The 26,530-nt window shown below is 38.3% G+C and overlaps 2 protein-coding genes across 7 annotated transcripts in view; one reads left to right on the top strand and one right to left on the bottom strand.

Moving 5' to 3' along the window:
- The window catches only part of MED12L (mediator complex subunit 12 like), a 368,061-nt gene that overhangs the window by 266,617 nt on the left and 74,914 nt on the right, over nt 1-26,530 (top strand). For both annotated transcript variants that reach the window (XM_027543477.1, XM_027543482.1), the window contains 4 exons: nt 17,124-17,271; nt 23,911-24,029; nt 24,661-24,804; nt 25,629-25,792. In XM_027543477.1, coding sequence (XP_027399278.1) covers nt 17,124-17,271; nt 23,911-24,029; nt 24,661-24,804; nt 25,629-25,792 — 575 coding nt within the window. The remainder of the gene's footprint in view (nt 1-17,123; nt 17,272-23,910; nt 24,030-24,660; nt 24,805-25,628; nt 25,793-26,530) is intronic.
- Nucleotides 5,450-26,530, bottom strand: part of P2RY12 (purinergic receptor P2Y12) — a 52,368-nt gene continuing 31,287 nt past the window's right edge. The window contains exons 1-3 of one of the 5 annotated variants that reach the window (XM_027543507.1): nt 16,862-16,879; nt 9,154-9,318; nt 5,450-7,450 (exon numbers count right to left, since the gene is read on the bottom strand). In XM_027543507.1, coding sequence (XP_027399308.1) covers nt 6,409-7,428 — 1,020 coding nt within the window. In that variant the 5' untranslated portion in view covers nt 7,429-7,450; nt 9,154-9,318; nt 16,862-16,879 and the 3' untranslated portion in view covers nt 5,450-6,408. Of the gene's footprint in view, nt 7,451-9,153; nt 9,654-13,419; nt 13,633-16,861; nt 16,880-26,530 lie in introns of those variants that run through there. The other 4 variants (XM_027543504.1, XM_027543501.1, XM_027543511.1 and 1 more) reach the window with 4 other exon arrangements.

The raw sequence follows: 26,530 nt of genomic DNA, 5'->3' as shown, positions 1-26,530 counted from the left end.
GCAACTGAACTGAACTCTTAAAACAAGCTCAGAGATCCGTCCCATTTTACAGATGAGAAAATGGAATCGCAGGTGTTAAGCAGGTTGCCCAAAGTCCTGCAACTGAAGCCCTCTGCAAACCCACACCGTTTGGTTCCAGAGCCCCCACTTGGAACCAGCCCCTCTCTCTTCTGATTGCCAGAGACAGGATGAGTGTGGGAGTGGTTATCAAATTCTGGAGTTTTTGAGCTGGGTGTTTCTTATTGCTAAGTGAAGAGGTATAATCCACTTTCATGGATTTGTGAAACTGTTTGTCTCAGAGTGAGGTACTTGGTTGAAAACATAAATTGGTTTACAGCAGTATGATCAGGAGAGAGTTAAATATGTAAGGAAAAGTAATAGAAATTAGAAGCCTGCCAAATGGAAATAAATGAAGAATTTGTCATCTCCTTAGGGATTGTCTTTTGGATCAAACTCGACAGTATAAAGTTCCTGTCGATGTAACCAGTACCATATAAATAATGATTGAAAAGATGAGGAAGTATTTGCTTTCAGTTGAAATGAAAGTCAAAGTTGGAACTCCTATACTCATAGAAGAGCCTTTTATTTCCCATCGAAGGATACCATGGTACTTTCCCAGATTATATGAAAGTGTTTAAAATCCCACACTGAATTAACCCAAGGTGAAAGCGAAGTGAAAGTGAAAGTTGCTCAGTTGTGTCCGACTCTTTGCGACCCCATGGACTCCATGGAATTCTTCAAGCCAGAATACTGGAGTTGGTAGCCTTTCTCTTCTCCAGGGGATCTTCCCAACCCAGGGATCAGACCCAGGTCTCCCACATTACAGGCAGAGTCTTTACCAGTTGAGCCACAGGGAAGCCCAAGAATACTGGAGTGGGTAGCCTATCCCTTATCCAGCAGATCTTCCTGACCCAGGAATTGAACCAGGGTCTCCTGCATTGCAGGAGGATTCTTTACCAACTGAGCTATCAGGGAAGCCCTAAGCCAAGGTGGTAGTAATCTAAAATGTATTATGCAGTTTAACATTACTGTAGTGTGTATACATAAATTTGGTATTGTAAAATCTCTACATATAACTGGAAACAGGCAATGCTGCTGCTAAGTCGCTTCAGTCGTGTCCGACTCTGTGCGACCCCAGAGACAGCAGCCCATCAAGGCGCCACCGTCCCTGGGATTCTCCAGGCAAGAACACTGGAGCGGGTTGCCATTTCCTTCTCCAATGCATGAAAGTGAAAAGTGAAAGGGAAGTCGCTCAGTCGTGTCTGACTCTTAGCGGCCCCATGGACTGCAGCCCACCAGGCTCCCCTGTCCATGGGATTCTCCAGGCAACAAGCAATAAATTTACACTATTATCTGAAATATTTATATTAGTATCCAGTTTCATAATTTTATTATAAAAGGAAAAAAAGTTTAAAGAATTCAGTTATTGACATTAATATACAGTAGAAAGTGAAAGTTCAGTCACTCAGTCGTGTCCAACTTTTGCTACCCCATGAATTGCAGCATTTCTCATGATATACTCTGCATATAAGTTAAATAAGCAGGGAGACAATATGCAGCCTTGATGTATTCCTTTCCAGTTTTGGAACCAGTCTGTTGTTCCATGTCCATTTCTAACTGTTGCTTCCTGACCTGCATATAGGTTTCTCAAGAGGCAGGTCAGGTGTTCTGGTATTCCCATCTCTTTCAGAATTTTCCACAGTTTATTGTGATCCACACAGTCAAAGGCTTTGGCATAGTCAGTAAAGCAGAAATAGATGTTTTTCTGGAACTCTTCTTGCTTTTTCGATGATCCAGCAGATGTTGGCAATTTGATCTCTGGTTCTTCTGCCTTTTCTAAAACCAGCTTGAACATCAGGAAGTTCATGGTTCATGTATTGCTGAAGCCTGCCTTGGAGAATTTTGAGCATTACTTTACTAGTATGTGAGATGAGTGCAATTGTGCGGTAGTTTGAGCATTCTTCGGCATTGCCTTTCTTAGGGATTGGAATGAAAACTGACCTTTTCCAGTCCTGTGGCCACTACTGAGTTTCCCAAATTTGCTGGCATATTGAGTGCAGCACTTTCATAGCATCATCTTCCAGTATTTGAAATAGCTCAACTGGAATTCTGTCACCTCCACTAGCTTTGTTTGTAGTGATGCTTTCTAAGGCCCACTTGACTTCACATTCCAGGATGTCTGGCTTTAGGTGAGTGATCACATCTTCATGATTATCTTGGTTGTGAAGATCTTTTTTGTACAGTTCTTCTGTGTATTCTTGCCACCTCTTCTTAATATCTTCTGCTTCTGTTAGGTCCATACCATTTCTGTCCTTTATCGAGTCCATCTTTGCATGAAATATTCCCTTGGTATCTCTAATTATCTTGAAGAGATCTCTAGTCATTCCCATTCTGTTGTTTGCTTCTATTTCTTTGCACTGATCCCTGAGGAAGGCTTTCGTATCTCTTCTTGCTATTCTTTGGAACTCTGCATTCAGATGCTTATATCTTTCCTTTTCTCCTTTGCTTTTCACTTCCCTTCTTTTCACAGCTATTTGTAAGGCCTCCCCAGACAGCCATTTTACGCTTTTGCATTTCTTTTCCATGGGGTGGTGTACAAATATGTATATGTGTGTATATATATATTTATATTTATTGACATATTGGATCTTTGCTTCATTCCATGTTAGTATATGAAGATTTACTAACAATTTTTTAAAAAGGGTTATACTATATAAAGTTATCATAGTTTAAATAAGCCGTTGCTTTTGGGCATTTAAGTTTTTTTTCCCTCCAATTTTTCTCTATTAAAAACATGCTGTAGAGCAAATACCACTCCATGTATTTTTATGTATTTATTCTTACATATATTTATAGAAAGTTTCCTAGAAGTGGGATTTCTGGATCAAAGGATATGCATTGAAATGTTGAATGGTATTTTAAAAAGTTTTCCGGAAAGATTGTACTCATTTTTTGTCTCATCAAGTGGGATTATCCAACAAAATTGTTAAAAATCTTTTAAATCAATTCTGAATTTACAGGTGAAAAAAGCCATGTCATGTAAACATAAACTTGTTTATTAATGAGGGTGTATATCTTTTCATATTTTTAATATCTATTTGTATTTCTCTTGGGAATTGATTTCTCTTGCCCCTTTCCCATTTTTATTTACTTATTTTGTTAAAGTCAGGCTGTTTCTTTTATTGGCTTGTAAGTATATTTGCATGTTTTGTTCCCACCAGCATCAGTGTAATCCCACTTTCCACTTTGCATGTTACCAGCCAGCCGTTATGACCTAGATCAGCCAGAGGAACCTACAGGTGTTTTCAGTGCAAAGCTGCTGAAACACTGAGATGCATGGAGAGAGGGCTCTTTCTCTGTGCAGTGCATTTCTTTGAAGTTTTAGGGTTCCAGTGCAGGGCTGTCAGTGTTCTAAACAGCCAGGTAGTAAATATTTGGGTTTTGTGGCCCCTCAGTCTGTCACAACTACTCCACCCTGTTGTTGTAACAGGCAGTCAGCCATAGATAAAACCTGGGTGGGTGTGGCTGTGTGCTAATTAAACCTTATAGACACTGAAATTTGAATGTCATACAACTTTGTGCAGTGTGAGGTTTTATTCTTCCGATTTTCCTCCTGCAAATATTTGAAAGTGTAAAAACCATGCTTAAATCACAGGTTGTATGAATCAGGTCCTGGGCTAGATTTGACTTGCAGGCTAAAATTTGTCACACCTGCTTTAGACTATTTATATAAGAAACCACTGGGAGAAAATGCCAGTAACCAGCATCATTTGGACTTCTTAGCCACTTTTATGGGCAAGACTATGTTTTGTCTGTCTCATCTTCTGAATCTGTATCTACAAAATTTGGTGTCTCTCTCTCTTTCTTTTGGAAGTTGTTGTGAAATGAGAGATATATTGTGTATATTAAAATTCCTAAAGCTAGAGATAGTGACATGTTCTGTGTAAAATGAGCACTCCATAAATAGTGATCTCTTAATCTATCTTGAATGGGTTCAGTTTGATATTTGATAAAGGAGTATATGCTTCTAATGTATTTGAATAAAAACCCTCAACTAAGTATGATTTAGAGTTTAATGTAAAATTTTCATATTATGTATAATAACCTAGATAATTCCAAATATTGAACAAGTTTGTTTATTTGTTTTGCAAAAGTATTGTAACACCATTAGCTTTTCTGGTTCTTTCTCTTATTGAAATCATCACCAGTGAATGAGTTTAATCCCAAATGAAAGATCAGTCAGGAAATCTCTGCCTGCCCTGCAGTCTTCCGACACCTAATGCAACCTTGACAGCATGACGTGGCCAGCTCTAATCCGTGGCCAATCTACTGTTGACTTGGCTAGATTGAGGAGTAGATTTGCCCTTTATGTTTCCTATATTCAAAGTAAGGCAGTCAGATTTGTTGATCCTTGTTTCTTTTCCAGCTCAAATATCCTGGTTTTCTTACAGAACGAATTTGCTCATGTGATATTAGAGTGAATTGCGTTGGTCTCTCTGGCAGAAATGGCTACTGCCTTGACCTAGCAGTAAGTCGAATATGCATCTTTTTTGATTCATGGCTCTGTGTGTGTCTCCACTGACATCCAGTGCTCACTTGCAGAAGTGCCAGAGAAGGAAATGTGGCTGCTTGAGAATAGATACCATGGCAACCCACTCCAGTACTCTTGCCTGGAGACTCCCAAGGACGGAGGAGCCTGGTAGGCTGCCGTCTACGGGGTCGCACAGAGTTGGACACGACTGAAACGACTTAGCAGAGAGTTAAATGAGCTCAGCTTTGTACTGAAATTTAACTTAGTAGAATAGAATCTATTATATTGGAGTTCAGTGAACTTCCTTTTACTACAGCTAATCCTTTTTATTTCTTCTCACATTATATTTAGATATTGGTATCTCTGCCTTGTATTTGGGAATCACCTCTGAGGATCATAAATAATTGATAAATCATGTCCATTTCCAAGTGCGATGTATGTTTTGTTTACATTAAAAAAACAATATGGCTTGTGTATAATCTCACAACGTTATAAGTTTGACCTAATTTTTCATTTATGTATGAACTAATTGGATTCCCTGGTGGTTCAGTGGTAAAGAACCTGCCTGCCAATGCAGGAGAAGCAGGTTTGATCCCTTAGTTGGAAGGATCCCCTGGAGAAGGAAAAGGCAACCCACTCCAGTATTTTTGCCTGGGAAATCCCATGGACAGAGGAGCCTGGTGTGCTCTAGTCCAGGGACTGTAAAGGGTCAGACATGACTTAGCAACTAAACAACAATAACAACAATGAACTAATTGACATGAGAGATCACCTTCAAAATAGATTTTGCCTAATAGCATGTAATAAAAAGGATAATATTGGCAACTATCCTTTCTTAAATAGGTTCATTTGATATAGGAGTATAGAAAATGAGTTATAGTATCTCATAACTTTGAACAAAGAAATTCCAACAAAGTGTGCTTTAGAGTTTAATGTAAATTATTTATTATATATACAAATGACAAACAGGTAATTCCCAATATTTTCATCACTTTCCTGTTAATGTTCATACTGTTCAACTGCATAATCATATTTAATTTGTTTTTTCTCATAGGGGAAATGTTCATCAGCCCAAATCACAGTTTTTAGAAGCTAGTTAATAGAGATCAGTATCAATGATGGTACTGTATTTACTAAAGTTATCAAAATATGAGTAAACCAGTTTCTGTGCTGTTAAGGAAATATCCATAAGTTCCTGGTATTTGAATGTTGTAAAATAGCTCTGTTTTAATAACTTTGCTATTTCTGCTGTTTTTCTTGAGAAGGTAGTTTTAAAACCTTTTAGTCTGATCAGTTACCATTTCAATTAGTTTAAATCCCTTAAGTTTTTCCTCATAATTGAAAGTTAGTAGTTACTGTTCTTTGCATGTCTCAATTACTTAAATTTTTATAAAGAATATTGCATAGGTAAGCATTTGGTTAAGGGACTGCAATATATATATATATTTATAAGCATGTATAAGTATATATACATATATTAGTATATAATAATTGGTGTGATTTTATCAGATTTATCAATCTTAGCTGATTATAATAAATTCATAATAGGATTGTGACATATACATTATTATTATATGGTTACCCATTTTGTCAAAACGCTTCTTATCATAACCTGTGTGTAGTTTTGCATGTGGCATGGTGATTGGATGCAGTTTGTTTTTCTACACAGCTACATGTTAGGTTACTTCTCTGCTTCTTAAGATTGCTTTCAGTATTGGACAAGTAAATGAAAATTGCTTTCGTAGTCTTCTATTTATTGTTTCAAGAGTTATTGTTACTAACTCGGCTACTTCTTAGTCAATGTTAATATTTTCCGCATAGTGCTTGCCTTTGGGGAGTTCTATACACTAATAGACTGAAATATTACCTCAGTTTATTTACATTGGTGTCTCTTCACTTGGGTCACTGCCATCCTGTCCTTTTTTCCGATTGTCATGGGATGGAGGTGATGTAGAATTGGAACATCTCAGCATACTCATCAAGGAATTTTTGAAGGATTTGCAAAGGAAAAAGTAGATGAATGGATCCAGGCATGCATTTAAGGACGTTAACCAGAGTGTGCTCTCTTTCACGTAGAACAGAGTATTCTCAGCAGTGCAGTCAAAGACGTCCCGGGTTTGACTCAGGGTGTAGGGAATTCGGGCAAAATGGAATGGAACAAAACATATAAAGAATACAGCAATGATAATGAAAACCTTAATGTTTACCTTTTTCTTGGGGACTTTGCCAGCACCCCTTGTTCTCACATATGACTTGTACAGTTCTTTGGTAATGAGCGTATAGCATACGATGACAATTAGAAAATTAATCCAGAAAATGACTTGACAGACATAATTGACTATTTCATGCCAAACCAGACCAAACTCTGACTTCAGAAATGAGCATTTCTTCACAGTCTTGTCACTCGGCCTCCTGTTGGTCAGAATCATGTTAGGCAAGGAGATTAAGAACATGAATGCCCAGATGACAACCGAGAGAATCTTAGCCCCCAAGAGATTGTTGGGATTGGCTGTCTTAAAGGGCCTGGTGGTCTTCTGGTAGCGATCAATAGTTATTAGTCCTAGGAATGAGATACTGATGTACATCGTGAAGTAGAACACGACGGAGGTCACTTGGCACACAAAGGCCCTTAGAGGTCCTGTTCCCAGTTTAGTATCGCTGAGGATTTTGAATGGAAAAGTCAGAATCATGAGGAGATCGGAAATGACTGTGTTCTTAAGGAAAATAATAAAGTTGGATTTACTGCGGATTTGAAAGAAAATCCTCATTGCCAGGCTGTTTGTGATGAGTCCAACAAAAAACAGGACAGTGTAGAGGAGTGGGAAGAGCACCTGGGTAATCTTGTAGTCTCTGCTGCACTGGCTGCTGTTCCCAGCCACAGAGGTGAGGTTGTCCATGGCTCGTGTCTCTCTCTGCTACCTAGAGGGGGATGGAGGGAATGATTATTTTCAGGTGCCTGCTATCTGATTTTGCCCTCATCTCTGTGGGTAACATTTTTGGCGGGACTTCTCTAAAAATTGAGGTGCCTGATCTTCACTGGGGCAGATAGTAAAGAACACAGAAAAACCAAATCAAAACATTTCATAGTGGCAGATACTCTATTTGCACAGTAAAATAGTCTGGAGAACATTTTTTGAAGATGTGGTTACTTTGTATTTCTTATTTTTGAATGTTTGCCTCTTATAGAACGTTTTTGATCTTAGGCAAAAATGCATATACATAAAACCTAGAACAGAAATACTTAGGCTATGCTTTATTCTTCTCCAGTGTCATTTCCTTACCTTCTGACTTTGTTGTTTTTATGCATAGTCACTTTTCCTATAGCAAGCCTTACTCCTGGACTTCATTCTCTCTAGTACCTTCAAAGTGTTCTAAGGAGAAATGGCTGATAATTGCATAGTAGACTTTTAAAGTAAAAAGTGAAAAGAAGTTTGTATAAAATCACTTGTATAAAATTTATTGTTAAATAAAAAGCAGAAAACAAATGTTTTCCCTTTATAATTGGAATGTATTTCTGCCTCTGTATTGCTCTGCCATCCATTTGAAAATCAGCCTCACAGAGTATTCTTTGGCTGCAAATATTTTAACTCACGTGCATCTCTTTTCCAGCTTTGCTTCGTAAATTTTAAAGTTTCACGTATGTTTTCTTGACTATCATTCAGGGAAAATTTTTTAAATGGTTAAAAAAAAATGAGGAAATGATTTCTCTATGTAGTCATTAGATGGCATTCCTCAAAATACCCCAGGCATACTTTCTAGGTTTATAGACTGTATAATGGTAACTAAAATAAAATGCCAAGATCATGTCCTTGCCTGGTATAAAAAAAACCATAGGTTTTTATACCACAACAGGCAGCTATAAAGGAAATTAACACTTGACTTGAATGTATTAACTTGAATAAAGTATTTGGCATCTAAGTTTTGAAATTTAAAATGGAATTTGTAAAATTTGAATTCATCAAAAACCAATGGAATTGATTCTAAAGAAAATATTATTCCTAAATATAAGACATGGTAATATTAAAGCACAGATACCTCAATACCAAGGAAAAAACTTCTAAGTTCCCCCAAATGTCAGTGGAATTCTTTTTTCCATCCTTTTATTATTGAACATTAAACAAATTAAGGTTTACATCATATACCTCCTCACCAGTTTAACTTAAAAAAAAAATGACTAAATAAACCCCAGAATTTGATAGAAGATAACCCACTTAACCTTACTTGCTACTGGCATTTTTCTTTGTTTATGCCCTGATAGTTTTGGAAATTATACTTTGAGAATGCTCATTTTTCATAAACTGTTGCTTGTTCATCAAGTATTCTTGACATGAAGAACTTCAGCTCCCCCTAACTATAGCAAATCTCATTTTATGCTCAAGATAAAATAAGTAAGACTGTTTGAATTTTCTTCCATGTTCTGTATAATTTATTTTCAATGAAGAACTTAATGGTTATCTCCAGCATCATTAATGTAGCTTGTATTTTAGTTTATATTCCATTTAAGTACTCAGATTGATACTGCTATTAAAGGTTTCCAACTTAAGAAAACTTGAAAAAAAAAATACACACACATCATAGTGCAAATACGTATGCTTGTCAAATACTTCTAGATATAAAATTACCTGGTTACTCTCGATTCTCAAGGATTTGAATGTATCCAGTAAGCGGTAGTTAATACAGGCTGTAGAGTGGCATCTGTTATTTTCCTTTTAATGTCTTAGTTTAGCTGCTCACACTCTTTATGATAGAGAATCTGCTGAAGTTTCGTCCGTCAGGTCTTGAGTGTTCTAGAGAGAAATAGAGGGAGCGAGGAAGAGGACTTTACAATCAGAAATTACCTTCAGATGCTGTGGACTCAGGGCTGTGCAGACACTGTATTTCCGTCTGGCCCGCTTTTAGGACTTCTGCTTTTATTTCCTTGAGAAATATGGGGCACGGTGGGTGAGAAGTCATCTTTTAAAAAGCAATTTAAAATCCTGTGGCTTTTTACTGAAACCTGCCATAGAGTTGATGCTTTGTGAGCTCTTTGGGTTATTTCCCATGCAAATGATAAGTCCAGGAGATCAAGCCTACTGATATCTGCTTCCTGGAGAAGGCTGCAGACTTGCTTTGTCAGATGGTTATTTACCTGAAAACATATTGTGCCCAACACTGGTGATCTATTGCCTTTTAACAAGTAATCACATTAACTCGTAATGTGTGCTCATTAGGGATGTTAGGTCTCTTGCTCTTTGTTTTTTTTTCCTGGTTAATAATGTCATTATTTTAAATCTGTATTTGATCAGCTCTTTGTAGGCGACACAATTTCCTCCCATTATAAAATTGAAGATTCTAAAATTACATTAAGAAAGAAAAAAACAGTTGTATCCATTGCTAGGCTTATTATATAGGACTTTTATGCCTGTCTTGAGTAGAGTTTAAACAAATTTCTTTTGACTTTGCCTTTGTTTTTTGGGGAAATATATCATTTCAGTGAGGGCTTTCCAGGTGGCTCAGTGGTAAAGAATCTGCCTGCCAAACAGGAGACATGGGTTCAATCCCTGAGTTGGGAAGATCCTGTGGAGAAGGAAATAGCTACCCATTCCAGTATTCTTGCCTGGGAAATCCTGTAGCCCATGGGGTTGCAAAGGAGTCAGACATGACTTAGCGACTAGCAACAACAATCATTCAGTGAAGAGACTCAATATCACCTTTATATAAATATTGTGGATACTCACGCTTGTGTGCACACTCACACACTGTTTTGAACTATAATGTCCTTCTGTTACCAGCAGATCCACTTGGGTAAGTGTCTTTGTTGTAAATATATCTTTGGATTATTTATTTTTTCTGAGTTTTGAGTGTGTCTATCTCAGTGTAGATTAGATGATCTTCACGGACGGTTTTTCAAGTATAGAACAGCAGCTCAGTGTCACCTGAGGAGTCATGAGAAATGCGCTTTCGTGGGCACCATTCTCGCCCTGGTGGTTCAGAAACTCAGGGATGCAGCCCTTGTCTGTAGTTCTCTCTCCTGTAGTTTGCTGTATGAGTGGTGCTCATATACCTTAAGGGTTGAAGGCCACTGATTTAAACTAGCTGAGAATTTTGTTGGCATTATGGATTTGAAATCAAGCTATGGATTTGGGTAATTTCGGTTGGAAATGTCAGTCACGTCATGGTCCCCATCTGTTAGTCACCTAGACGTCAGTTTGGTGATATACTCTTGGCAAATTAACTTATTTGTTGGTTTAGAGAGAGATCATACTTTTTGAAAAAGCTTTTATGCCACATACGCTTCAGAATAATAACAGCCCACTTTGGGTTTCTTATATTGTCATGAGTTAACTATTCTGTGAAGTAGATAATCATCTTATTTCTGTACTCTGGATGATGAAAACGGAGGAGTAGGGCAGCCAAGTTAGAGACCCGATTCCAACTCATGCTTTCTAGTTCTAGAGCCTGCACCTGTGGCCACAGCGTGTAAGAGTCTTCTCCATCTGACTGTCTCCACAACCCTTCCCCCGCACTGAGGCCCAGCAGTGAGAGGGGAACGCCGTGAATGCAACGGCTGTACTCCTTTTAGGAAAATAGGAGTCATACTTGCCTTTACACCGGATTGATTGTCAGCTTTAAGGAATGCTTGTGAAGTGTTTCTAAGACCTTTGGATGAAACAAGGTTTGGGTGGGGGGTGGCGGGAGAAATCCTGACTATTTGCAAGAAATTAGTATGCTACACGAAAGGAACACTATTTCAGTGTACTTAACTCATTTATGTTTCCAGATTTCTATAGTGCTGTGACTAGGGAGTTGCGGGGTAAATGAAAGGCTCCAGTTCTTGATCTAAATTAAATTAGCTTTATCTCTCCTCTGACTTTAACTCGCAACCACACCTGTCTGTGAACCTTCTCTGATAGTGTTTTGTCATTGGAAGATGACTGGAAAAGTGAACTAATTCTGTATACCCTAGAATTTTTATATACACATGGTTTAATTGGTTTCTTTTTTAATCGAGTCTACTAAAGGTAGTCTGTTTATCCGAAAATACATATTTGCTTCAAATAGGATTTCTGGGAATGGAGAGGGCCATGCCCTGAAATGGCAGGAACCTGTGGTCCTTGTGAAACTGGGCTGGGGAGGAGATGAATAGGTAATGATGCCCTTGGATTAGCTCTTAATGCTATTTTAGTTCTCTTGTCTTATGGTTTTGAAATGCAGCTGTGTTGACATTAGAGAACGTTCTGATGGAGCACATGCATTTAAGGCAGTTTTCATGTCATCTAGCTTGGCTTTACCTGTTAGAATGTAGAAATTTAGGTTAGATATTATAAGATAAATTCCAAAAGTAAGGAGTATTGGGCATTGTGATGTTTAGCAAAAAAAAACAAAAAAAGGATACTATCTCTGGTGATTCAGTTATTTGTCATCCTTGTCTTGCGTGTTTTGCTTGAAAGCAGAGGAGTGGTATCTATAATTAATCCGCTTGACAGCCATAATGCTCCTAGGATGCTCTGAGTTTGTTGGATCAAGGCCTCATTTTGGCCATACTGTTGACTACAAGCTATTATTGTACAAAGCTTTCCTTTAAATGTCTAATTATAGGAGTCCCTGATTCTCTTGATTTAGAAAAAATTACTCCAGGTCAGGTGTCATACTACTGAGAAGCTGCTGTTAATTCCTTCTTCTTTAGCACAGCCTCCCTGCAGTGTGCACACCCATTCTCCTCCACCAGCCCAAGGCTTATTCCTGCTGTAACATTGATTTGAAATTTATCCTATTCTATACAGAATAATATGGTCCATTGAATGCTTCAGCTGAAAGAAATAATGACTGAAGGTGAAAGGAGAGTTCACAGCTCTAATAACCTCACCACCGTGGTCACATCCTTATGAACTCACACACAAGTTTTGGCAACATTTCTAGTCACTTACTCTAAAGAAATGAAGATGACTAACATCAGACCAGTTAATTCCAGTTTTCCCTTCTCAGAACATTTGGCTTAAGGAACATATTTCAATCGCTGTGGTATCAATACAACAAGCCTTCCAGAGTTTTTGGATGTGTATCCTCCTAATTGCTCTTAAAATCAATTAAGTCTTTGTGAGTTTGAGATATTATCTGAAGAAAGAAAACTGATTGATTTGGAGGATAAGATTTTCAGAACTCAGTTTATAGGGAGGTGACCTTCTTAACTCAAGGATAGCAGTGGGCGAGCATGAAAGGGGATGGCTAGAATTCCATAGACTGTCCTGTGGATTCTTTCTCCTGCCCAACAGATGTGTCCTTCAGGGTATCAACAAGAGAATAATCCTTTGATACTGATCTTTTGGGCTTCCCTGGTAGCTCAGACAGTAAAGAATCTGCCTGCAATGCAGGAGACCTGCGTTTAATCCCTAGGGCTGGAAAAATCCTACCCACTCCAGTATTCTTGCCTGGAGAATTCCATGGACAGAGGAGCCTGGAGGGCTCCAGTTGATGCAGTCTCAAAGAGTCGGATATGACTGAGCGACTAACACTTTCTTTGAGCTTTTACAGCCATGCAACTTCAGAGTGTTTTGATACTTAATTGAAAGAGCAGAACTTAACCGATACCTTTGGTAATATGTGGTCCATTTTCTGAGATTGACCTTATTCTCATGTGTATGTTGCTATTTAAAGACTTGTACATTTTCTACATGCACAAAAAATTGATGTAAACCAGTCTTGTAGGCTATTGAAAGATTTGCTTGTAAAAATGTTGCCTTTTGTCTTTGGAAGCTAGTAACACCTATCATGATTTCCCTAGAAAATGTTAAATGTCAGAAAAGCTGTCTTCATGCTCCATGTAGAGAGTGACCAGTGCTTTGGGCTTTTTTCCCCCCAGCTGGCTGCAAGCTTCTTTTGTTTTTTTAATTCCATCCCCTGACTCTTACCTCATGACTTTGCCTCTGGCCCATTCCCTGAGCATAATACGGCCAGTGAACTGATACAAGCATCTCACTTCTTCACCTCCAGATTTCCCTGTATTTTCACCAGTTTTCATTTCTGTCTGTGGTTAAGTAGAAAGATGTCCTCGTCTTTCTTCTGAAGTTAATCCAGACACGAGGTCACTGTTGCCTGTCTCCTTTGTCAGTATTATCTGCCCTCCAATCCGGATTTCCTTCCTGGAGACTCACTTGAAACATAGCTTTGAAACGAGAGTATGTCATTGGTCATCCTAATAAAGTGATCACTTTCCTCTCAAGCTATTTTTCTTTACACTCAGCTGCTAGTAACTGTGGGCTACTTCCCTCCCAGTCACCATTGCACCATTGCTCTTACTCCAACCTCCTGTTTCCTCCTCTCTGCCCCTCCCACTCTAGAGAAACTTCTCTTTTGAGGTTCACACGGTTTTTTGTTTGTTTGTTTTTTTAAGAAGCAAGTCAGGGAAGCCAGCATCCACTGTGATTTCTTAACTTTTCAACACTGTTGATGACCCCTGTTATTAATTCTTGCTTCCCTCACTTTTGTGACCTTGACTTCTTTGGTTACTTGTTAATTATGGAGACTGTATATCCATCATTTGATGACTTACTTATCTCCTTCACTGTCTCAGCATTCTTCCCTCCCATACCCTTTCCAAAGAGAACATGGGAGGTTTGAATCCCTTCTAGGGACATATTGCTTTTTTCCCTAAGCTGTCACTTCTACACTATACCTGCTGACAAACCACCTACTAGACATTTGTAATACATTTTCACCCACCCCTTGAATTTCCCTCACCTAATGGTAAATTCATGAGCTCCCTACCCTTATAACTTGCTCCTTTACCCACCAACAGATTTTATCTAGTGAGTCTGTCTTGAAACTTCCCAGTCCTTTCCTAACTTCTTTCAGGTACCTCTTGATTTTGCTTCTTATTTTTTATTTCTACCATTAAGACCTAATTTATACCCTACAAACCTCTTGACCAACCTCTTGACCCTACAAACCTCAGACCAAAAGAGGTCTTTTTGGTCTTTCTCTCTGCCTCTCATTTCTCATCTTCAGTTTTTCAACACTTAGTTATCAAGCCAACTTTTCTATAAAACCGTGTTTTGTTCTTATCTTCACCCCTGCCCCATTCTTTTAGTTTTTTGGTTACTTAATTATTACTTGTTTCACATATTTAACAAATATTAAGTGCCATTAAGGAGAATGTAAATGTGAATAAAATAGACCGGGTTCTTTCTCACAAAACTGACAGTCTCGTGGAGAAGACAGACGTTTAACAGATACTGAGAAAATAAGTGCTGTACACCGTGATAAATGCTCCAAAGTCTGTCCTCTCCACCCCTTCCCCTGTAGTGAAGGTTTTCAATAAACTCGGGTGACAGAAATGCTGTCATTGTACGCAGCATTTCTACAAGTGCAGTTGAGGATGCTGAGAGCATTTCAGGTGGCAGGAGGAGACCAGCAAAGGAAGGAAGTGCTCAGCGCCTTTGGGAAATACTGAGTAGCAATGTGGTTGCAGGGCGCTTCCCGGGGGAGGTGCAGTAATATGAATGGGCAGCAGGGGGTGCTGAATCTGATATGCCACTAAGCATTTTTACAGACATATCTCAGTTCTCACTCAAGCATTGTAATAAAGGAGGTGTTACCAGTTTTTAGGGGAAGAATCTGAGGCTCGAAAAGGCTCGTTATTCTGGACCATGGCTTTGGCAAGGGCATACCTTGGGTGCAGTCACAGCCCTCTCTTACCCTGATCTTAGGCTGTTACTTGATCAGTGTGGAGCCATAGTACTCCGTGTCCATAGAACACATGGATCTTTCTAGGATACCTTCCTTCCTCTTCCCTGTTTGGGCTTCAAGCTCTGCAGATGCTGCTGGGATGACACTGAATCTGTACTCCTTAATCAGGGGACATTCATCCATGCATTTTTTCAGGGTTCGTAGTACCTTGTCTTGCTGTAGGTAGGTACTCTGTAAACAGCTGTTGCTAACATCTTTCCATCACCCCTCACACTCAAGTTTGCATCAGAACCACTTGACAGGTGACTTAACTGAAAACAATCACCAGGGCACATGACTGGTATCTGAATTTTGTACAGTTTCCTCATCGCCTTTCTGTTCCCTTTGTAGGGCTTATATTTATACATCCTACCAGACAAAAAGGAAGTATATCAGTGGAGGAACAACAAAATCAGAGATTAGTCAAGTAGCTCAGGTCATAGAGCTATAGGAATCACTGTCTGTGTTGACTTTATGCTGGGGTTAGGTCTGTCCATTGAGACTTTGGAAGAGATTATGCAACTCAGGGTATTAAATAACAGCTTCTAGAAAACACTGCTAGCTTTTTTTTTTTTAAGAAGGCAAATTTGAGCACTTAAAATAACATTTGGGGACGTGGTAGCAAGATAGATTGGCAGATTATGCAAATGTATGTTTCTGATAAAATGTTGTAAAGAAGGAAGCGATGCAAGAAGTGGTGCCTTGAATGCAGGCAGGTGAGAGAAAGACAGAATGACAAAAAGGGACTGAGAGAACAGTGACTGAGACTGAGAGGAAACAGGGTCCTTCCTCAAGACTGCAGAAGCAAAATGCTGCTTTGTGCAGAGCACACACATGGAGTGTACTCCATATTGAACATTAGTGTTCTTCAGGTCACAAGGACTCTGTTCTTTTTTGCAGGCACTGCTAATTTATATGCACAGAATACAGTCTGTTTTTCCTGGGACAAATCTTTCCCTCGTGTGAGCTTCTTAGGGATAGATACTATTAGTGATAGGAATTACCTCGCACGAGTAAATATGGGCAAATGTTAAGAAAAGAAGATGGGCTAAATGATAGAACTAGGAATTCTATCAAGAAAATTTAGGAATATAGGATCAAAGAGAAAAGATTACATAGAAAAATTCAAAACCAGGCATAAGAGAGGACATATCTTAGATGATTTAACTTTGCTTAAGGAGTGTGTTTTTGTGATGCTCTGCCTTGGTAGTTCCCTCTCCTGTGTAGGAAAAACAGTGATGGAATCCACTGTGTTTGGGATGGGGGTGGGGTGGGGGAGGGAGGTGGTCCAGGAGAGGAAGGTGGTGTCAGAATGCGTTTGCATTTCCAGCTATTTTTCTCACACCTAATAAGACCATGCTGGCTTTTGTTTACACTTGGAAAGAAATATATGTTCCTGTGTCTTACACAGTCATGTTGGAAGTTAATGGAATTTTTTTTTTTTTTAATAAAAGTACTTGAGGATCCTAGCAAAAATATAAACCATTTAAAAATGTTTACTGAATGTAGAAAGCCGAGCTTACTAAGAAATAACATTTTCCATAAGGATAAAAATATAGCTAGTATGTAATTAGGATGTGACATTAATACCATGTTAATTTTAAATAATCAAGAGTCAAAACTTACTCTGTAAGGTACGCCCACATCAACTGCTTCTATTAAGACTTCAGGTCAGTTGACACTGTGTTTTGTTTTTTTTTTTTTAAACTTTAGCAAGTTCCAAACTGGAAAAACAAGGGTGTTGCCAGTGGAGGTTGAGGTGAATTGAAAGGCGGGCCAGATGCCACCACCGCACGAGCCAGCATGGAGATGCTGTGGTTAGCGCATTTCATGTCCATGAACCCCGCCCTCTAAACAGGGCTTTCAAAATGCGTTTTCTCTTTTTCAGGATGAATCTTCAAGTCATGAATGTAACCAGCGCACAATCCTTCTTTATGGAGTGGGAAAAGAGCGTGACGAAGCCAGACATCAGCTGAAGAAGATTACCAAAGATATTTTGAAAATCCTAAATAAGAAGAGCAACACAGAGACAGGGGGTAAAGAGCCCTCACGCATTTGCCCCCATTTGCTCTCTTGTCTTCTGCCTTAGCAGTCTTTATCAAAGTCATACGTGGCATGGTCAGCAGTGTTTCCTCCCCCAGATGACTGTTACATTGAAATATGAATAAGCACATTGAAATTTTAAGGCCTTGATTCCATTTATAGTTACATATTCCATTTATTTATAGGCACCATTTAAAATGGTGCCTTCCATGGATAGATAGAGGTAATTTTTACTTGCTCCTCTTTTTTTTCATATTTCCCAAATTTTCTGCAATAGTCATATATAAAGTATTAAAAGAACTTCCCTGATGGCTCTGAAGGTGAAGAATCCTCCTGCAATGCAGGAGACACAGGATATGTGGGTTCAGTCTCTGTGTTGGAAAGATCCCCTGGAGAAGGAAATGGCAACCACTCCAATATTTTTGCCTGAAAAATCCCATGGACAGAGGAGCCTGGCGGGCTACAGTCAAAAGGTCACAAAAAGTTGGACATGACTGAGTGTGCATATGTGATAAAGTATGAAAAAATGGAAAACCCTTAGTCTGGAAGAGGTCTGTTCCCCTAATTCCATCCTTTTCTCAAGCTTGCAGTTGGCTCATCATATTTTTGTTGTTGTTTAATCACTCAGTCATGTCAGACTCTTGGCAACCCCATGGACTTTAGCCCATGAGGCTTCTTTGTCTATGGGATTTTCCAGGCAAGAATACTGGAATAGGTTGACATGTCCTCCTCCAAGGGGGTCTTCCTGACCCAGGGATAGAACCCACATCTCCTGCATTGGCAGGCGTATTCTCACCACTGAGCCACCAGGGAAGCCTCATCATATTTACATGATAATTGAAATTCGTGACAGTGCAGTGACTGATCTTTTCTTATGTTATTCAGAAGAATAGGTGCAATAGGTAGTGGAGGCTACTTGCATTTCCAAGCAATTTCTGTTAAGAATAAAACGGTCTTTGCTCCATAATGACTTGGAATGCTCTTTCCTCAGTGTTTTTACATGGTTCCTACAGTGAAGCTATGCCTTTGTATTATGTCACCTTATTGCACAACTGGAATTTTGTAATTATCCGGTTCACATTGGCCTAATTACCCTTCCCAAAGTTTATTTTATTAGATAGTCATGTGGTTTACAATGTGCTATCGTTTTGTATGCTCCACTACCACCAGTGGTGTTTATTTCTCTTTTACTTAGGTAATACACTGGGAAGAAAGTTTGGACTTTCCCTATGAAAATAGCTCACTTCCTACACCTGGCATAAACCACCTCTAGGAATTCCACTTTGTTGTTCACTACAAAATAAATACTGTTTTATGAACCTTTTCCCAGAGGATCCAGTCTTAGGACTTTAACTGAACGAAATACTGAGGCTTGTCCACAGTAGATCTTTCCTACAGAAAATTTAGATATAACCAACGCAAATAGCTCTCTTTCCTCTCCATCATTAAGGGTGCAGATGCAGAAACAAGGTAGGAGGGTGGCATGTTTTTCAGTCTTAAAAGTGTGTTTTGGGCATCTGATGTATTAGAACTCAATGGGACAGCTGCCTTCGTGTTATTTACATAAGATTCCCCAACTCTCTTCTGTGGCCACATAAGGAGCTAGTGCTGTAGGAGCTCCATGAGGTGGTGGAAGGGAAATGAAACCTGTTGCCATTATCGAGATTGTGAGGAGGGGGAAGAACTGCTCTAAAAAAACTGTCGATCTGCTATTTTTCTGTTTTCTCTATTAAAGAAAAGAGGAAATAGTCTGAATTTCGAAGCTCAGCAGCTGGCTGGCAAAATGTATCCGAAACTACTTTTTTGTATATTTGGGAATGTGATGGACACTTTCTCTTTAGGAGGTTCAGTAATACATGCTTTTCCTAAATTAATTTTAGCAAGTCTTTCCAGATCCTGTGGAATGTTTGGTGTTGGAAGGCTGAGGGGTAAGACAAGGAAGGAAGCACTGTGGTGTCCTTTTCTGCTGAGTCCACTTCCTTTCTTTACAAAGAGTTTTTTTAAAATGTTCAGCTATCATCTGTCCTATCTTTGGATTAGTCTCTTAAATAGTCAGTTCTTGCTTATGAACTCACCAGGAGATCATTGTTCTTCCCGCTAATTTTTGAGATATTCCAGTACTAGAGGCACCGCTGAGGAGAGGGGCATCTTCATTGCGGATTTTTTCTTTCCCACATTCTAAATAAAACTCCTCATCAATCAGAAATATGCTTGTTAATTTGGGATAGCGAGCTGCCTTCTGCTAAGAAGTCTTATGTTTAAGTCACTATGTAAACACTAGCATTGATATGCTGGTGAGACCAGAAAACAGGTAGTGTTAGCATGTGTTTGCTTTCTGGTTACAAATAGAAACGTGGCTTTGAGGAACTTACTAGGTATGCTCTCGGATCAACCAGACTTTGCCTGGGAGGGTGGGGTGGATTCATAATCTAATGTTGAAATGACATTTCAAGTCGAAATAGGCAAGTCTCATTCTACATTTACATTCACAGGTCATCTTTGGGTATGAATTTGCAGACCACTAATGAAGTTTATCATAACAACAAAAGCCCAAACTTCTAAGATTAGAGATTCAGTATATGTGCTGCTGAAGTGAGCACCAGGATTAGAGTTGTTTTAAAAAATGGAAAACCAAAATTAAGCCACAGAAGAGCAATAATATATATTTTGAAAGCAAATGAACATAAAACAGATGAAAATCTATGAATTGCTATTATATTATTGCTTATGTAAACGTCATTAAAATATTCCTTTGAGAACCAACAGTAATTTCTTAAATTTTTCTTTCACTTGGCTATGTGTAAGTAAATAGAGCCTATTAATATAGACAAACCAATAAAGAGGCTTTTTTGAGTTCTCATACTGGGTCTTCATCCTCAATTCTGTTACTTTTTTTGATGACACACTTGGTTTTGGTACCAAGAAAGACTGAAAAAATATATTAACTTCACTTCCAAAGCTCATGGTATCCAAGACTAGTGGTGTAAGCTTTCAGTCTTGGATCAGTGATGTTGGTAAGTGAAAAATTAAAAACGTGAATATTTTAAACACACTTATGACCTGTGAGCAGTTATATTTAAGGCAATATAACTTAATTTGTACCTTTGAGAATAGATATTGAAAAACTAGTAGGTTTCATGAACTTCTTTATTCTTATTCTTTGCATTATATTTGGTGTTATTTGGCAAAAGTTACACATAATCTTGTACCTTATTTTATTCAGCACATTTTGATTCTCTGTTTATTTGTTTTAGGAAATAAAACAACCTAGGTGTTTTGCTTGTCTTTTGCCCCTAAACCATACTTGCTTGTTGTTGAAATAGAAATCTCCTTTCTTCCTAATGTTGTTTTTAAAACATTTGCTATTACATTTGCCATTAGCAAGCCGTTTCAGTTCAGTTCAGCCACTCAGTCGTGTCCGACTCTTTGTGACCCTATGAACCACAGCACGCCAGGCCTCCCTGTCCATCACCAACTCCCAGAGTCCACCCAAACCCATGTCCATTGAGTCGGTGATGCCATCCAACCATCTCATCCTCTGTCTTTCCCTTCTCCTCCTGCCCTCAATCTTTCCCAGCATCAGGGTCTTTTCAAATGAGTCAGCTCTTTGCATCAGGTGGCCAAAGTATTGGAGTTTCAGCTTTAACATCAGTCCTACCAATGAACACCCAGGACAGATCTCCTTTAGGATGGACTGGTTGGATCTCCTTGCAGTCCGAGGGACTCTCAAGAGTCTTCTCCAACACCACAGTTCAAAAGCATCAATTCTTCGGCACTCAGCTTTCTTTATAGTCCAACTCTCACATCCATACATGACTACTGGAAAAACCATAACCTTGACTAGACAGACCTTTCTTGACAAAGTAATGTCTCTGCTTTTTAATGTGCTATCTAGGTTGGTCATAACTTTCCTTCCAAGGAGTAAGCGTCTTTTAATTTCATGGCTGCAGTCACCATCTGCAGTGATTTTGGAGCCCCCCAAAATAAAGTCTGACACTGTTTCCACTATTTCCCTGTCTATTTGCCACGAAGTGATGGGACCATATGCCATGATCTTAGTTTTCTGAATGCTGAGCTTTAAGCCAACCTTTTCACTCTCCTCTTTCACCTTCATCAAGAGGCTCTTTAGTTCTTCTTCACTTTCTGCCATAAGGGTGGTGTCATCTGCATATCTGAGGTCATTAATATTTCTCCCAGAAAACTTGATTCTAGCTTGTGCTTCCTCCAGCCCAGCGTTTCTCATGATGTACTCTGCATAGAAGTTAAATAAGCAGGGTGACAATATACAGCCTTGACGTACTCCTTTTCCTATTTGGAACCCGTCTGTTGTTCCATGTCCAGTTCTAACTGTTGCTTCCTGACCTGAATACAGGTTTCTCAAGAGACAGGTCAGGTGGTCTGGTATTCCCATCTCTTTCAGAATTTTCCACAGTTTATTGTGATCCACACAGTCAAAGGCTTTGGCATACTCAATAAAGCAGAAATAGATGTTTTTCTGGAACTCTCTTGCTTTTTCCATGATCCAGCAGATGCTGGCAATTTGATCTTTGGTTCCTCTGCCTTTTCTGAAACCAGCTTGAACATCTGGAAGTTCATGGTTCACGTATTGCCGAAGCCTGGCTTGGAGAATTTTGAGCATTACTTTACTAGCGTGTGAGATGAGTGCAATTGTGCAGTAGTTTGAGCATTCTTTGGCATTGCCTTTCTTTGGGATTGGAATGAAAACTGACCTTTTCCAGTCCTGTGGCCACTGCTGAGTTTTCCAAATTTGCTGGCATATTGAGTGCAGCACTTTCATAGCATCATCTTCCAGGTTTTGAAATAGCTCCACTAGAATTGCATCACCTCCACGAGCTTTGTTCGTAGTGATGCTTCCTAACGCCCACTTCACTTCTCATTCCAGCATGTCTGGCTCTAGGTCAGTGATCACGCCGTCATGATTATCTGGGTCATGAAGATCTTTTTTGTACAGTTTTTCTGTGTATTCTTGCCATCTCTTCTTAATATCTTCTGCTTCTGTTAGGTCCATACCATTTCTGTCCTTTATTGTGCCCATCTTTGCATGAAATGTTCCCTTGGTATCTCTAATTATCTTGAAGAGATTTCTAGTCTTTCCCATTCTATTGTTTTCCTCTATTTCTTTACATTAATCACTGAGGAAGGCTTTCTTATCTCTCCTTGCTATTCTTTGGAACCCTGCATTCAAATGGGTATATCCTTCCTTTTCTCCTTTGCTTTTCACTTCCCTTCTTTTCACAGCTAGTAAGGCCTCCTCAGACAGCCATTTTGCTTTTTTGCAGTTCTTTTTTTATTGGGTCTTGATAGTCTTTTTCTTGATGGTTTTGATTCCTGTCTCCTGTACAATGTCATGAGCCTCTGTCCATAGTTCATCAGGCCCTCTTGTCTGTCAGATCTAGGCCCTTAAATCTGTTTCTCACTTCCACTGTATAGTCATAAGGGATTTGATTTAGGTCATACCTGAATGGTGTCATGGTTTAGTTTAGTGTAATCTTTCTTAAATACAAAAATCTGTAAAACGACCTTTGTTCCCTGAAATTAAACTTTCCCATGTAAGATGATGTGTGAGGAGGCTTTTGTTTCAGTAGCATTTGACTACTTAGAATCATAGTGTTGAAAGAGAACCTTGAGATCATACAGTACAGCATTTTCTTGGTTTTAGATTTGTGTTTGTAAGTACATATATTAAAAAATGTTTTAAAATAGGACCTAATTATTTCTGGGTCTTATCCTCAGAGCTGTCAATTACAAGAGAATTGTAATTCATAGTATTTCTTACTTTTAATTTTTGCAAACTTCTCTATGTTAAATTGATAAAGTTATCACTTTTTTAGTAATGTGGACAGATTTAGTTCTTTCCTGTCCCCTAAAAAGTTAAGGATTGTGTAGATTTCCCTTTTTATACACTACATTGTTAGACAGTCTCCTAACAAGATGGCAGTGGAGTTTTCTGTTATATTCATTTGAGCCTAGGTGATTTTTTTCCCCATTCAATGTTGATATCATATTTTAAAAGTCAATGAGTAAGAAATATTTAAGGAGGGATTTCTCATTAATCCTGGAGAAGGGAATGGCAACTCATCCGGTATTCTTATCTGGAGAATTACATGGAGAGAAAAGCTTGGTGGGGCTAGGGCTGTGGTCGTGAAGAGTCAGACACGACTGAGCAACTATCATTTCTCATTAATAGCCAAAATTTAAGTATATTACATAAATGAGAATGGTTAATGTTTAGAAAATAATTAGAATTACCTCATCAATATGGATCAATCTCAGAAGAATACTACTGAATGAAAGATGAGGGATATAAAAGTATATATCATATGATTCCATTTGTATAAAGTGAGCAACACTAATCTGAGCCATTAGAGGGCAGGCTCTTGGTTCTCTGGGGCGGGGAAGTGACTGCAGGGAACCTGAGAGGGCTTCTAGGGTTTTGGTATGTGATTTTGTTATTTGAGTTTCATTACATGAATTAATTTCTTTTGTAGAAATTCAGTGAGTCTGTACCCTTTTCCATATGTGTGTTATAGTTCAGTAAAAAAAGTATCTCTGAAAAAGGTCAAGAGCTTCAATTAAATGAAAAATAATGTATCTACTATGTGTTTGTTTAGTTGGAGATGAAGGACAGAAAGCCAGGAAGAGCAAACAGGAAGCATTTCCGACCCTGGAGACTGTGTTCACAAAACTTCAACTCCTTTCATATTTTGATCAGCATCAAGTGACATCTCAGGTAGCCATTAAAGCTGATTTATTATGGAGCTGGGATAGTTCCTGAAATCTCTTTCGTGCAATATGTGTCTTCAGCCTTCCTTGTTTTATAAATGCATTTTTAAAACCTATTTGGAGGTGTCTTAAAACTGTTGAGTAGTTCAGTTTCAAGTGTCAGTTTACTTTTCTCAGAGGATTAATTTTTATCCAGAAATACTTTTACCTTGTGATAACAATCAGCACTACATAAAGTAATCTCTAATGTAATACTTACATTATTACATTTTGTGTCCTGCATTGCTGATTGATAAGGGAGAAGTCTGTTGATGACTGAAACAAAGTACTTTGCAATTGGGAAGAAACCAAATCCATAGGTAGTCAAAGGGATATCTGGAAATTAATTAAGCATTTATAGTTCTACCTTTAGGAGACTTAGGTCAAAATCGTAATGACAACTTGTCTTATTTCTTCAGATTATATTTGTTTTAAGGATATTATTTGATTTGTACTGATTTTCTTTTCTGTAAAAATATGTTTCAACTTCTAAGTGGAATCATGTATAAATTCACATTTCTTACCTCCCAAAATTAAAATAATACATAAAAGTTATTTGGAATATTGGTCTTCTAATTACTTTCACTTTTTTCACATAGATTTCTAACAATGTGCTAGAACAAATCACAAGCTTTGCATCAGGAACATCATACCATCTCCCATTGGCTCACCACATTCAGCTCATCTTTGATCTCATGGAGCCAGCACTTAATATTAATGGACTCATTGACTTCGCAATACAGGTATCAAAGGCATCCTGCCTTTTAGCAAAGCAAACCTACTAGGCATTGTCCAGTTTACAATGAGCCACCCGTGCAGTTCTGTACAGTTGAGACATTCTGAGTCAACAGTATCTAACTAGCAGCTATGTCCATAATTTTCAATTAAATATAATTGGTGTTAAAATATAATAGTAAAAAAGTGAGAGTTTTGACTGTATTTCTTATTTGTCTTCTGTTGTTTTGCTTAGGGAAAGGTGAAAATTTGTTTGCTGTTTATAATAGAGTATATTTAATGTAAGAACAAAAAATATGAAACATTGATTTGTTCCACTATTTTTCGTGTACACATACTTGAGTTCTTTTGTTAGTATATATTGTTAGTGAATAGAAATAAAACATATCTTTTACTTATTCTGTTGGAGGTGTTAGCTTTGTTAATAATAAGAAAATACTGATGAATAATTTCCATTTATTGAAAATGACGTGTAAATGGAAAAAAATCAAGAGGCTAGGGGTGTTTTTTCCTGAAATTATCCAGTCCAGAACTTTGGACCACCATACAATTTTGGCAACTATTTCAGTATTGAATCCCTCTTCATGGCATGGACCATGATGCCCAGGCAGAAGGAAAAGTATAATTTTGATAAAGGATTAAAAGTAAAAGCCATTTAATTGCCTGAGATACTGCATTGGTGGTTTTATATGTATATAATCCTGTGGCAGAACAAGAAAGGAGATCAAGCAGTTTTAGGATGACTCAGTATATCCAGAGTGTGTAAAAATTAATGTTGTTTCCTATTTGTTCTGGCAGCTACATGTTTATTCGATCGTTTTGCCTTTTGCAGCTCCTGAACGAACTGAGTGTTGTGGAGGCAGAACTGCTCCTGAAGTCCTCCAGCCTGGCAGGAAGCTACACGACAGGACTGTGTGTCTGCATCGTGGCTGTTCTCAGGCGTTACCACAGTTGTCTGATCCTGAATCCTGATCAGACAGCCCAGGTGTTTGAAGGGTTGGTATATCCTAAAATGTGTAATGTGGCTTTTTTTAAGAAGCTTTATTTTAAAATAATAACTTAATATAAAGTTTGAAAGAAGAACAAAGGCCTTCCTATATAACCTGTTCACAGATTTAACGACAGAATGTGTATTTGTGATAAAGTTTTATAATGTCTTTAAAGGAAAAATAGTACTGTTTGTTCCATAAAAAGATGCATAGTTAAAGAATGCTTGTTCCAGGAAGCGTTTAACAGAACGATGATAAAAGCGTAGAAAGCCTGCCTGCCTACTTCTCTCTCCCTAGTTACTGTCATCTCTATTGACCAGAATCCTGAATTATTATTATTATTGGTGAATATGTGGTTGCTTCTTTGTTCATGTAATTTCAGTTTCTATTTGGAGAATCCAACTCCAAATAAGCTTTGAATACATACCATCTTACAGATTTAATTTTCAATTTCATTTCTTTTATAAATTAAAGGAAAATTTTGATGAGTTAATCTAGCATAAATGACTTTTTGATTCTTAGTCTTTTTCGGTTTGGATGAATTGTAGGCTAAGGTTTTCTCTTCTACCACTGGAGAAGTTGGGCTAAGTCATTACATCACTATCATTAGGGGCTAAAATTAATGGGACCAGAGAAGTATAATGAGCTGTCAAAACACTTATTCTGAGCTCTTTTTTGTCCACTACAGACTTCTTTCTCTGGGCTTTATGTATATGTAAAAGAAAGGCAACCTCTTTTTCTTTTT

This window comes from Bos indicus x Bos taurus, chromosome 1 (assembly GCF_003369695.1).
Source record: "Bos indicus x Bos taurus breed Angus x Brahman F1 hybrid chromosome 1, Bos_hybrid_MaternalHap_v2.0, whole genome shotgun sequence".
Classification (NCBI taxonomy): Eukaryota; Metazoa; Chordata; class Mammalia; order Artiodactyla; family Bovidae; genus Bos; species Bos indicus x Bos taurus.
Note: the sequence above shows the minus strand (reverse complement) of the source record. Positions and strands in the feature narration are given on the sequence as shown.